This window comes from Neoarius graeffei, chromosome 25 (assembly GCF_027579695.1).
Source record: "Neoarius graeffei isolate fNeoGra1 chromosome 25, fNeoGra1.pri, whole genome shotgun sequence".
Taxonomy (NCBI): domain Eukaryota; kingdom Metazoa; phylum Chordata; class Actinopteri; order Siluriformes; family Ariidae; genus Neoarius; species Neoarius graeffei.
In genome coordinates, this window is record NC_083593.1 from 50492354 (window position 1) to 50506294 (window position 13941).

A 13941-nucleotide genomic window follows, 5' to 3' on the forward strand; every position below is an offset into this window, starting at 1 on the left:
CTGCTCCATGTTAGGCCACCAGAAGCGTCTTTTCAGGAAGTCCAGGGTCCTCCGAGCTCCCGGGTGGGCGGTGAGAGGGGAAGAGTGACCCCACTGGAGAACCTTGGCCCGGGCTTGATGTGGGACGTACAAGAGGCCTGGTGGCCCCGTCCCAGGACCGGGGTCCTGGCGTTGGGCTCGTCGGACAGCCTCCTCAATACCCCAGCGGACAGGGGCCACAATCCGGGACACAGGGATAATAGGCCCGACTTCATTCTCCCTGTTAGTGGCAGAGAACAGTCTGGACAGTGCGTCAGGTTTGGTGTTCTTGGAGCCGGGGCGGTATGAGAGGGTGAAGTCAAATCGACTGAAAAACAGGGCCCACCTAGCCTGTCGAGGGTTCAGTCTCTTGGCTTGCTGGAGGTACTCCAGGTTCTTGTGGTCAGTCCAAACCAGGAATGGATGTTGTGCTCCCTCCAGCCAGTGCCTCCACTCCTCAAGGGCCAGTTTGACCGCTAGCAGTTCTCGATCCCCCACATCGTACCGGGACTCAGCAGGACTCAGGCGGTGGGAGAAGTAAGCGCAGGGGTGCAGCTTTCCTTCCGAACGTTGAGAGAGCACCGCGCCGACACCACTGTCCGAGGCATCCACCTCCACGATGAATGGTTGGGAGGTGTCCGGGAGAACCAGAATGGGTGCCGTGCAGAAGCGGTCCTTGAGGTCTTTGAACGCCTTTTCTGCCTGAGGAGACCAGCCATAAGATCCACCTGTCCCTTTGGTGAGGTCTGACATGGGTGCTGCCACAGAACTGAAGTTCCTGATGAACTTGCGGTAGAAGTTAGCGAATCCTAAGAACCGCTGAACCTCCTTAACGGACTTGGGAGTAGGCCAATCCCGGACGGCCAGGGTCTTGGCAGGGTCCATTTGGAGTTGGCCTGTCCGTACAATAAATCCCAGAAAGGAGACCTCGGGAACATGAAATTCGCATTTCTGGGCCTTGGCGAACAGATTGTTCTGTAGCAGCCTCTGGAGAACCTGGCGGACATGGTGGCGGTGCTCCTGCACGGTCTTGGAAAAGATAAGGATGTCATCGAGGTAGACAAAAACGTATAGGTTAATCATGTCCCTTAAGACGTCGTTGATTAGGGCCTGAAAAACAGCTGGTGCATTGGTGAGTCCGAAGGGCATCACCTGGTATTCGTAGTGCCCAGACGGGGTGTTAAAGGCAGTCTTCCACTCGTCTCCCTGTCGGATACGGATGAGGTGGTATGCGTTCCGTAGGTCCAACTTGGTGAAGACGGTGGCGCCTTGGAGCAGGTCGAAAGCTGTGGACATCAGCGGAAGGGGATATCGGTTGCGCACAGTGATCTTATTCAGGCCCCTGTAATCAATACATGGTCGGAGCCCCCCATCCTTCTTGCCGACAAAGAAGAAGCCGGCTCCAGCAGGTGAAGTGGAGGGTCGAATAAACCCAGAGACCAGGGCATCTTTGAGGTATTCCTCCATGGCCTTGCGTTCTGGCTGAGAGAGTGAAAACAGTCTGCCACGAGGAAGGGTAGTCCCAGGGAGCAAGTCGATGGCACAGTCGTAGGCCCGGTGCGGAGGAAGAACGGCGGCCCTGCTCTTGCTGAATACCTCCTTGAGATCCCAGTACTCTGTGGGAACTTGAGATAACTCGGTGAGATCAGGGGGCTCGGCAGGAGACACAGGAGAGCTAGAGAGCAGACAAGAGGCATGGCATGCAGGGCCCCATTCCACAACCTGGCTTGTTACCCAGTCTATGCGAGGGTTGTGGCGAGTAAGCCAAGGAAGGCCTAGAATAACTGGGAACTCAGGTGAAGGAATCAGGTGCAGGGATATTTCTTCCTTGTGACCTTGAGACTGGAGGAAAACTGGAGAAGTAACTTGGGTGACTCTTCCATCACCTAACGCTTGGCCATCGAGGGCAGACACAGACAGTGGGACTTCAAGAGGTGCAGTCGGAATATTGATGCTTTGGGCGAAGTGAATATCCATAAAGTTCCCAGCCGCCCCTGAGTCTATCAAAGCTTGACAAGAGTGGACAGACTCACCCCAGGAGATGGAGACCGGGATGTAGATTCCTTGGCCAGGGAGTCCGGGAGAGAGGGTAGGCCCCGTCACAACCCTCCCTCGGCTGGACGGGGCGGTCCTTTTCCCAAGAGTTCGGGACATGATGCTCGGAAGTGACCAGGTTTGCCACAGTAGATGCAGCACTTGTCCCTCCTTCTGCGCTCCCTCTCAGATGCGGAGAGGCGAGTACGACCCACTTGCATGGGTTCTGGACAGTCACTGAAGGAGGTAGACGGTCTCCAGGTAGAGGTAGGGAGGCTGGGGGGGCTCAAGGCTTGGTGGCGTTCTCTCATCCTGTTGTCCAGACGAATAGCATGTGAGATGAGGGTTTCGAGGTCACTTGGGCATCCAATAGAGGCCAGACCGTCCTTGATGGGGTCAGACAGACCATGGTGGAAGGCTGACACCAGGGCAGTCTCGTTCCATCCACTTACTGCTGCGAGTGTTCGGAACGAGATGGCGTAATCTGCGACGCTTCCTCCTTGCCGGATGGACATGAGCTTTCGGGCTGCGTCGGTACTGATGTCTGCCTGATCGAAGACCCGAAGCATCTCTTCAGAAAACAGCTGGAAATCAAAGCACTCAGGTCCCTGTCTTTGCCAGATAGCAGTAGCCCAGGCTCGCGCCTTACCAGCTAATAAGGTGATCACAAAGGCAATCTTGCGGCGATCCGTAGTGTAGGTGGTAGGCTGAAGCTCAAAGGTGAGTTGACACTGGGTAAGGAACTCTCGGCACTCACTGTGCTTGCCGTCATACCTCTGTGGTGCAGGAAGGCTGGGTTCGCGAGGTGAAGAAGGCAGCATTGCAGGAGGCACTGGAGCAGGAGTGGGAGCTGGATCAGGAGCAGGAACTGGATCAGGAGCAGGAGATGCAGGCAGAGATGTCAGCTGTGCCAGGGTTTTCCCAATTTGCTGAAGCAGTTCCTCGTGGCGAGCGAGGGCCTCACGTTGGCTGGTGAGCGTACGTCCATGAGCGTCCATGGTTGCTCCGAAGCGTGTCAAAGCTGCCATAATTCCCTGAAGGTTGGCCGGGTAGACAGTTGAAGCAGCCTCTGCTGAGTCGGTCATGACGGAGTCTTTCTGTTAGGGTTTTGCTGGGATTCGAACCTGGTTCGTTGGTGTGATAATCCAGCAAACCCCCACTAGGCCACCAGGGGGATGACTCAAATGCAGAGGCGTGAGGCGGAAGTAGAAAAAGAATCAAAAGGTTTATTTAAACTATATACACTATATACAGGGCAAAACAAAAGACAAAAAAAAAACCAAAGAGTATAATCCAAAAGAAAAGCAAAGTGCAAAAATACAAAAGCTAAGAAGATCAAAAAACACAGTGCAAAGGAAACTGGAGATAAACATAACAGCACAAAGACTCCGTGACAAGAGGACTGAACTCAGGGGTATAAATAGACAAACTAATTAAGGACACAGGTGAAGATAATTAGGCAATTAACACAAACACAAGACACAGGAACAGTGGCGGCCTCTAGAGGCCAAAATAAACACGACATGAAAAGGAAATAACAGCGGCCTCTAGAGGCCAAAACAGTCCTAGTCCTAACAATACTGGACAGAAGCCGCATGCTGAGCTTCTTCTATTCTTCGCCTGTCCAATGTATTTTGGGTTGGGTCCCTTTCTGAGGGTTTCTTGGCTAAGTACATCCAGCTAGCCACTCCTCTGCTACACTGCTTTTGGTCATGGACAATTTAGAATAGCCAATTAGCCCAACTGCATCACTTTGGACTGTGGGGGAAACCAGAGAACCCGGAGGAGGCCCATGGAGACATGAAGAGAATATGCAAACGCCACACAGAAAGGCCCCACATTGGCCATGAGGTTCAAACCCAGAACCTTCTTGCTGTGAGGCGACAGTGCTAACCACTGCACCACCATACCGCCCCCATGCTGAATAGAAAGATCTAACTGGGCAAAGATCCCACTTTAGGTCTATATATAATTTTATGTGAAATGTACCAAGTCGGGCGGCACGGTGGTGTAGTGGTTAGCGCTGTCGCCTCACAGCAAGAAGGTCTGGGTTCGATCCCCGTGGCCGGCGAGGGCCTTTCTGTGTGGAGTTTGCATGTTCTCCCCATGTCCGCGTGGGTTTCCTCCGGGTGCTCTGGTTTCCCCCACAGTCCAAAAACATGCAGGTTAGGTTAACTGGTGACTCTAAATTGACCGTAGGTGTGAATGTGAGTGTGAATGGTTGTCTGTGTCTATGTGTCAGCCCTGTGATGACCTGGCGACTTGTCCAGGGTGTACCCCGCCTTTCGCCCGTAGTCAGCTGGGATAGGCTCCAGCTTGCCTGCGACCCTGTAGAACAGGATAAAAGCGGCTAGAGATAATGAGATGAGATGAGATGTAACAAGTCTGAAGGAATAACATGAAAATACATAAGGGCATAAGGACAGTGTGTCATCACATGGAATCACACTTTCAGCAAGATACAGTACTACTAACAAGGTCATGTTCGGTCAATAGATATCAATAACAGGAAAAAGCGATGAGATTAAACAAGTCTTGCATGCTGTGATTGTACTTTGTCCCACTTCCTCCTAATGTCACCTCCTACCGAAATGGGAACAATACGAGAACATGCAGCTTTATGTGCTTGGCTTAACAACTTTAGTGCTTCATTTCCATCAGAATTGCTTTTTACTAATTATCAGTTAAAAGTACTGAAGGCAGATTGGGGATCTTACAATTGAACTGTTATACAGTTGAAAGAGACAATCTGGGGCAATGTAACAGAACATTTCTCTGACTTGGGAGGAATTATCTGGAAGTCACAGATGAAAGAAAGAATGTCTCTGAGTGTAATGTGGAATTGTTGGAAACTGAGGACATACCGGTAAGGACACATTGCATTCACAAGGACATGTTTTTCATTCAATCATTCAACTTCAGAAACTGCTTTATCCTGGCCAGAGTCGTTGTGTATCCAGAGCCTATCCCGGGAAAACTGGATGTGAGGTGGGAATACACTGTATTGCAAGGAACCATGTGTGTGCGCACACACACACACACAGATTCACACCTAGAGTCAATTTAGCATATCTAATCTACCAACCGGCATGCTTTAAGATGATGAGAGGGCACTGGAGAACATAGAGAAACCTACACGGACACAGGGAGAACAGGCCATAGGATCCCCACACACAGATATGATTAGCCATATAGCAGAAATGAGCTCAACTGACAGGAATTTTTTTCTGAGAAGATTTTTCTCATCTCATCTCATCTCATTATCTCTAGCTGCTTTATCCTTCTACAGGGTCGCAGGCAAGCTGGAGCCCATCCCAGCTGACTACGGGCGAAAGGCAGGGTACACCCTGGACAAGTCGCCAGGTCATCACAGGGCTGACACATAGACACAGACAACCATTCACACTCACATTCACACCTACGGTCAATTTAGAGTCACCAGTTAACCTAACCTGCATGTCTTTGGACTGTGGGGGAAACCGGAGCACCCGGAGGAAACCCACGCAGACATGGGGAGAACATGCAAACTCTGCACAGAAAGGCCCTCGCCGGCCACGGGGCTCGAACCCGGACCTTCTTGCTGTGAGGCGACAGCGCTAACCACTACACCACTGTGCCACCCGAGAAGATTTTTAAACATCATAAATATCAAATATCATACATCAAACATAATATGTACATTCTATTAATAAAGATTCACAATTTTCTCTGTCAATGCTAGGTAGCTAGCAAACATTAGCTAATCTAAAAAATCTACAAGAGGATTCTTTTGACATGTTCATGTATGCATGTTCATCATGTTCACCACTAACACTAGGTAGATGGCTACCATGACCTAGCCTGAGATGATTCCTGAAAGGATTTTAAAGATGTGCTTTAAATGTTTGTAATATTTAGTGCTAATGCTAGCCAGCTGGCTAACCTGACAGGACCAACTCATATTCATAAAATCTGATCATCTTCATGCTAAGGCTAGACAGCTGACTAACATGAGCTAGCGTGACAGGATATCTGAGAGGATTTTTAGGTCATATAAAAATTTAAAATGTTTCCAATCATCACTTGTAGTGCTTAATTACTAGCTGGCTAATTAGCTAACATGACAAGATTACTGAAGGCATTTTAAGTTACATATATAATCGCTTATAATCCCCGCTGCTAATGATACCTAATTAGCTAAGCTGACAGGATTCCTGAGAGAAAGTCCTTCCATAAATGCTTGTTATATTTACTTCTAACTGTAGAAAGCTAGCTGTAGCTTACTTGACAGGATTTCTGAGAGGATTTTTAGGTCATATAAAAAGAAATGTTTCTAATCGTCAGTTGTAGTGCTTAATTACTGGCTGGCTAATGAGCTAACTTGACGAGATTACTGCATACTTGCCAACCCTCCTGATTTCGGCGGGAGGCTCCTGATTTTAGCCTCCATCTCCCGCCTCCCGATCGTATTTGTTAAAAACTGGATAATCTCCTGGTTTTGGGGAAATCCCTACCGTCAAGTGAAAAATACTCCTGATTATGTCCAATCAGAATCGTATGAGAAACACTGCTGACGTCAACTGATTTTTAACCAATCAACGAACAGAACGACAGTCACTTCTGTAACGTAGGATTCACCCAGGCTGTCCGACATTTTTTACAAGCAGTCATTCATCATGGCCACTAAACTCAATACCAAACGGCAACAATATGAATGCAAATACCAGGTTGCATGGGAGAATGAATTTCCATAGATAAGCAAATTTTCGACCAGCCGGTTATACATTTTAAGGTAAAGATACATTAAATCAGAATATAATGGACATTTGAGTGTGAAATTAAACTAGTCTTTCATACCATTTCAGAAACAAACTGTACAACTTCTAAAGTGTTTAGTGAAATTTTGCATGACAGAGAATTTGTTTGGTGAGTGTATTTGAATAGTGTGGTAGTGTCTTAGTGCTATTTTGAATTTATGTTTGAAAGTTTTAAGTGAAAGTTTACAAGTGAATTATCTGGAAAGTGATTGATTTTGATAGAGTTTTGAGGTTTTAAATGAAAGATTACTAGTTAGTGAATTTTGGTAGTACTAAAATTTTGCATTCGAGTGAATTTCTTTGCGGAGTATATTTTGATAGTATGGTAGTATTTATAGTGCCATTTTTAAATTTTGCTTGAAAACTTTCAGTCAGGCCGCAGGCAAGCTGGAGCCTATCCCAGCTGACTACGGACGAAAGGCGGGGTACACCCTGGACAAGTCGCCAGGTCATCACAGGGCTGACACATAGACAACCATTCACACTCACATTCACACCTACGGTCAATTTAGAGTCACCAGTTAACCTAACCTGCATGTCTTTGGACTGTGGGGGAAACCGGAGCACCCGGAGGAAACCCACGCGGACACGGGGAGAACATGCAAACTCCGCACAGAAAGGCCCTCGCCGGCCACAGGGCTCAAACCCGGACCTTCTTGCTGTGAGGCGACAGAGCTAACCACTACACCACCGTGCTGCCCTTTATTTAATTTATATATGATATTATAGTTCTCTGTATTTTTACATGAGCTTACAGAAGGAAAACACATTTGATGCAATCCAATAATACTTTCACTCACTGTGACTATTTTAAGAAATTATAAACATTCTTCTAAAGCATCACTTGTGTAATTTTCTGTAGGTCTCTGTATGGATACAATATTCAGGCATGAGATTTTTCAGCTAAAAATCTGATTTAAGACTTCCCTTTCATTGTTATTATATTAAAATTCAAGACAAGAGTATTATTTCAGGCGGCACGGTGGTGTAGTGGTTAGCGCTGTCGCCTCACAGCAAGAAGGTCCGGGTTCGAGCCCCGTGGCCGGCGAGGGCCTTTCTGTACGGAGTTTGCATGTTCTCCCCGTGTCCGCGTGGGTTTCCTCCGGGTGCTCCGGTTTCCCCCACAGTCCAAAGAGATGCAGGTTAGGTTAACTGGTGGCTCTAAATTGACCGTAGGTGTGAATGTGAGTGTGAATGGTTGTCTGTGTCTATGTGTCAGCCCTGTGATGACCTGGCGACTTGTCCAGGGTGTACCCCGCCTTTCGCCCATAGTCAGCTGGGATAGGCTCCAGCTTGCCTGCGACCCTGTAGAACAGGATAAAGCGGCTAGAGATAATGAGATGAGATGAGATGAGATGAGTATTATTTCAGATTTTTCACTCTGAGCTCTCTCATGCCTGATACATGAATCCCATAACCTAGAGTAATTGATAGAACAATATCAACAATTCAAAAACTCTTAAATTGTATAAATTTCAAATGGTTTGCAATTAATTGGGATCCACTGTTTTTATCGTTTCAACTGCGCATCATACCCTCGTCCAGTTGAAAATGTCGTTCGCGCACTTTTCTCCCCATGAGAATTTTGAGAAGTTGGCAAGTATGTTACTGAAGGCATTTTTACATACATAATCGCTTATAAATCACCGCTGCTAATGATACCTAACTAGCTAACCTGGCAGGATTCCTGAGAGAAAGTATTTTCAGAAATGTTTGTTATATTCACTGCTGACTGTAGAAAGCTAGCTGTAGCTAACTTGACAGGATTTCTGAGAAAATTTACTGTTTTGAGAGTAATCAAAAGTTTTTTTTCAAGATGAGGACAAATTTGGCTGAACAGTATATAGTATACGGATTAAGTGACTTTTCAGTTTTCTAGCTAATCTTTCTTTGTTAAGCTAACCGGAATGTTTTCGTGGTGCTATATTTAGCCACCAAATCTCATTATTTAGATTATTTAACTCTTCCAATACATTACTCTGACATGGGTGTGTGAGGTTTTCACTGGATGAATCCGTTATTTCCGGTGTGTGTGTGTGTGTGTGTGTGTGTGTGTGTGAGACCTTTGCGTGGAACTTTGCCCTGCTGTGTTTATGTGACCCTCTCTCTCTCTCTCTCTCTCTCTCTCTCTCTCTCACACACACACACACACACACACACACACACACACACACACACACACACACACACACAGAGCGAGACAGAGAGAGAGAGAGAGAGAGAGAGAGAGAGAGAGAGAGAGAGAGAGATGGGTCAGCTGTGCACAATAAAGCAGCTGGTTTTGTTTCCTACTGTGTTTAGACACACACACACACACACACACACACACACACACACACACACACGCACACACGCTGGCCGTATCACAGGATTTCCTGAAGGGAAACTCACTGGAAACCTGACTGCTGTATTCTTCAGGCAATACAACAGAACTATCTTTTAAATAAAATTAGCTTAATTTCATCTCAGTTAAACAGAAAAATAATATATGCGAACAACAAAAAAGTACATTTAAATGGAAAAATTGTGCAGAAGAGAAATAAGGAATGAGCGGTTAATTTCACTTTGTGGTACTGTCTGTTTATCTCAGCAAACTTTTTGAACTTTCTGATAAAAGAAGTACAGAAGGACTACACTGTACAATAATGTACTCTGTGGTGCTGAATATCTAAATATTGTGAAAGATTATAAAAATACATTGTGAACCAAACTAATATTTAAATGGAAATGTTGGCAGATAGTGAAAGTTTGCTCGTCACAAGGGAGCGTATCCTCTGTTCTCAGGATCTTATGTTCTAACCTTAACCCAAACTTCCTAAACCCCTAACCAGAACCAGAACCCTAACTCTACCTCTAAGACCCAACCCCCCAACAGTCCACATCATATTAAGCAAAAACAGAGCTGGGAAACATCTTTTTCAGGTTCCCATTATGTGCTATTTAAAGCTGGGGAACATAAGACCCTGGGGACATTGGAATGGTCCCAACCACACTACAGGTCAAAACATTGAAGCTATAGTCACAACTAATATTCCTTCCTTTGCTAAATGCAAATAGCTAATCAAAATAACACTTCCTGGCGTTTGTTCTTGTGTTGTACTTTGGTCTTTTTGAGTCTGAAACCTGAGAACTTTCTTGAGTCATTTGTTTCCAACAAATTCATAACAAGCATCAACTTATCAGTGCTGATTCACTACTTGGTTGATAAAATAGTTTAGCCAATTGGGGCAACCATGGCCAAAAGGTTAGAGAAGCAGGTTTGGGACCAAAAAGTTTGCCGGATCGAGTCCCTGGACCTGCATCCATGGTGCCCTTGAGCAAGGCACCTAACCCTCAACTGCTCCCTGGGTGCTGTAGTGCAACTGCTCTGGATATGTGTGTGTGTGTGTGTTCACTGGTTCAGATGGGTTAAATGCAGAGAAGGAACTTCACTGTGCTGTAATGTATACGTATGTGACAAATAAAGCCTTCTTCAAAAAGCCCCCGTTCTTCTTCTTTTCGTTTAAGAAAATCGCAACTCTTTGCTAGCAATGCTATGGCAACTTTTAACATTGGCAATTCTGCACAATTTTTTGTTACACTCAACTTTTGCCTCATCATTTTCTTAATGTCATTTGTTTCCCATACTATCCAAAACCCAAACGAGTTAGCTAGCAAACTAAACAACTGTGTTCCCTCCAAAATCTTGTCACACTAGCACCCCCCATAAATACCAAAGGCCCATGAACCAATTCATCTGAACCAAACTCACCTTCAATGAAGTCAGCCATGCTGTACACCTTGTCTGCACTAAATTTATCTCCCATATTGTGTTTGTGTGAGTTCAGCGTGTGCACAGCACTTTCCACTACTTCGTTAATCTCGTCGCGTTTATCTTTCCTCGCTGGTTTTTCCTCAGGATGACGTGTCAGTCCTGTCTCCAGCTGATAAACACGCTGCAGTGTGAAGCTCTCAAACGGTATCACAGCATACTCGTTTGGCAACCGGACACCTGCACTTATCTCTGCCCGGCCCATTTGTGCGCGGAGAAACTCGTTCAGATCGGTCCCTGCGTTGCCCGATTTTTCCTGAAGCTCCTTCGGCCTCTCGACTCGCTCTTGCAGGGCTTCCTTCAGTTCCGCGATTTGTTTCTTCAGGCTGGAAATGTGTTGCCGTTGCTGTTCCTCACGTTCCTGAAGCAGAGCTTGATAGTTTTCGTGGCTTGATGAACCCAAGGGGGCGCCGCTGAGTACACCAGGAACCCCAGGCCCTCTTGGAGAGCCTGGTGCGCCCAGCCTGGATGCCACCAAGGGGTCATCGGTATGAGGGTTGCAAGTGATGACGTAGAGGAGAGAAAGGAAGCAGCAAACGAGGACTAGAATGCCACAGATGCGAGAAAGCCACAAAAACAAGCCTCTGCGCAACATCTTGAACAAACCAGCATCATATATACACATGGATAGTCATATCCATTCTGTAATTTTATCCTAGATGGTAAGGTTATCTCAGATGATCACTACTTTTGTAGCTAATGATAATGCTAGCTTAAAAATGAAGTCAGGTAGTTCCTCGCTAAAGCTTGTCCTTGCTAAAGCTATCCTCTGAGCAAAATACAAAATACAGTTTGACAAAGTGATTCACAAATATATCTATACACACACACACACACACACACACACACACACACACACACAATTCCAGGACACTGATTATGCAGTTACTGCTATTCCTGCTATAGCTATTGGTGAAATGGAATTCAAATTAATTGGATAATATTGTCTTATAACACAGTGTGATATGTCACACAAATATAATTCTGTCCTTCCTGCAGCTTTAGCTTAGACGTTGAGACAAAAAGCTCGTCAAGAAGATAACCTTGGTAAAGCTTTCTGGTTGATATGAAATGGAACAGCAGATCAACACGGTACTGTTGTCTTAGAAGCTACCATAGTCATCTCTGCTTTATCTTAGATGTGAAATTAAGACAAAAATTGGACGCAATGTTAAATAAGCCGTTACTGTTGTTCTGTCCGTGGATTCTGATATGAAATAAGGAAGAGAACGTTTTGTCCGAGTGAGCAACACTCTCTTCCTAAAGCACACTGAAGATACGCTTGTTCCCAAACAGATCTGATCGTTCACATGTTATTTTCAGTCACATTTCGGTCTAGTTGGAGAACATCCAATCCGTCAAACAGCTCCTTCTAAAGATAAATGTTTTGAGCTGAGAAAAAGGGGTTTTTGTTTTGATTGCGTCAACTACATAAAGGAACGTTGCACCTGTTACACACGTGCGTGTTTCTTGTATTTCAAGTCATGTTAAAACCTGCACTGTGTCTTTTAGAACGTGTGAGAAATCCATGAGGATACTTTAGTGGAGATTTGGTTGTAGCTGAAACACCTCAGTCCTGCCGTGAGGACTCAGAACATGCCGCTTCACACTGTTAAATCTTCAGTAATGACACCTTTTAAGAAACTGCTCACTGAGTAATTCACATGTCCAGGTCCATATCGTGTTCCTTAGAGCTTAAATCAGAAGAGTCAGCAAACTTCTCCTTTGGATGAGTCTAACAAAATGGGACGTGTTGGGGAAAAAAAAAAAGTTAGACATCCAAGGAGATTTTCATTTCCGTGAGCAGCCACTTTTCATCTTCCTCAGTCAGCAGTTTGTATCCGTTTGCTATCTTCTGTGTTTAATATAAGACTCCTGCATATTTCATCTTCTATTGTGTGACCTAGAGAGAGAGAGAGAGAGAGAGAGAGAGAGAAGAATTAATAAATAAAAATCAGACTGTCTAGAGTACGTCTGAGTTCACTACAAAGGATCCTGTTTCTATTTGCAATGCTCATATTATAGCCATCAATCCTATTTTACAGTTTTTAAAAAGTAGATTTTGCAGAGCTCTTGGGCGGGGTCAGTTAATGGGTGGAGCCAAGTGGATGAGGGAGTGGAATCAGGGGTACAACCAAAAAGATCTGAGCATTCTTGGACAAGGTATATGACTCTGAGATTTGTGGGTGTGGCCAAGAAAAAGTGAGTTGGGCCATTTGGAAGAGCTGAAGGGGCGTGGCCAGGTGTACGATAGCTGTATGGTCAGTACAACTCCAAAGATCAGAGGACTTATGCTGCGTTCATGTGCTATGGGAAGATGATATTTTCCAGTTGGGAAGTGGTATTTACCAGTGTGTTGTGTTCACATGCTTTGTTGTTGTTGACAAATTAAAGATGGTGGACCAGATTCAGAATCAGGCCTGTTATTTGGCTAAAACAATTATAGATTGCCTTGTTCATCAGCTGCAGCAGGAATATGAGTTATCAAAAGTCAAAAGGTAAATAATGCTGAATATTTCCTGATCATGACAAGTAGAGATTTTCTTAATACACTGAATGCCATGCAGTTTTTGGAAATTTGGCTGTAGCCACAATGAGAGTAGCCAATATCTAGATCATTGTTGGCGTTCTTTGGACAGCCACAGAATATTTTGTGTTAGGCTATAATATACATATTATAATAATATAATATACATAACATGACTCGTTTAAAAGGTGAGAGTCAGCTTTCCGTAGGTGAAAACCATTTCTTTCTTGGTTCATAAACTAGTCTTGTACCGCTCGCCGCCATGTTGAATAGGTTAAAGTTCATCTCATCTCGGCAACTCGTGCATCAAAATTTTCTACGAGTTGCCCAGTGGAAAATACCACAAGAGGGGGCATTCATGTGTGCTTTCCATGTCGGCGTTTGGTATTTACCATAATTCCCATAGCACATGAACGCACCAAGAGTCAACTAAAGGGGTGGAGCCAAGTAGACATAAGGGGGTGTGGCTAAGAGTATGATTTCATAGAGTTGTGGATGCTTGTACAAGTGTACTGCTGCAGTGATATGGGGTGGGCTTAATTAAGGGGTGGAGCCAAGTGGAATGTTACGGAATGTTCTAGAAAGCTAATTGGGTAAGTGTAAAATGTAAAATGCCACATGAGCAGCACACAGGTTACAAAACTGTCTGTTTATAAAGGATAAATTTTGCCAGAAAAATGCACATACTGTATAATGACATGAAATTAACTCCTTAGTAGCTACCCTTCTGGACAGTTTTGGGCTTAAAGATGAAA

The 13941-nt window shown here is 45.2% G+C and overlaps 1 protein-coding gene across 2 annotated transcripts in view; it reads right to left on the reverse strand.

Moving 5' to 3' along the window:
- csgalnact1a (chondroitin sulfate N-acetylgalactosaminyltransferase 1a) overlaps positions 1–13941 on the reverse strand; it is an 83864-nt gene that overhangs the window by 42571 nt on the left and 27352 nt on the right. For both annotated transcript variants that reach the window (XM_060908912.1, XM_060908913.1), the window contains exon 2: positions 10600–12562. In XM_060908912.1, coding sequence (XP_060764895.1) covers positions 10600–11284 — 685 coding nt within the window. In that variant the 5' untranslated portion in view covers positions 11285–12562. The remainder of the gene's footprint in view (positions 1–10599; positions 12563–13941) is intronic.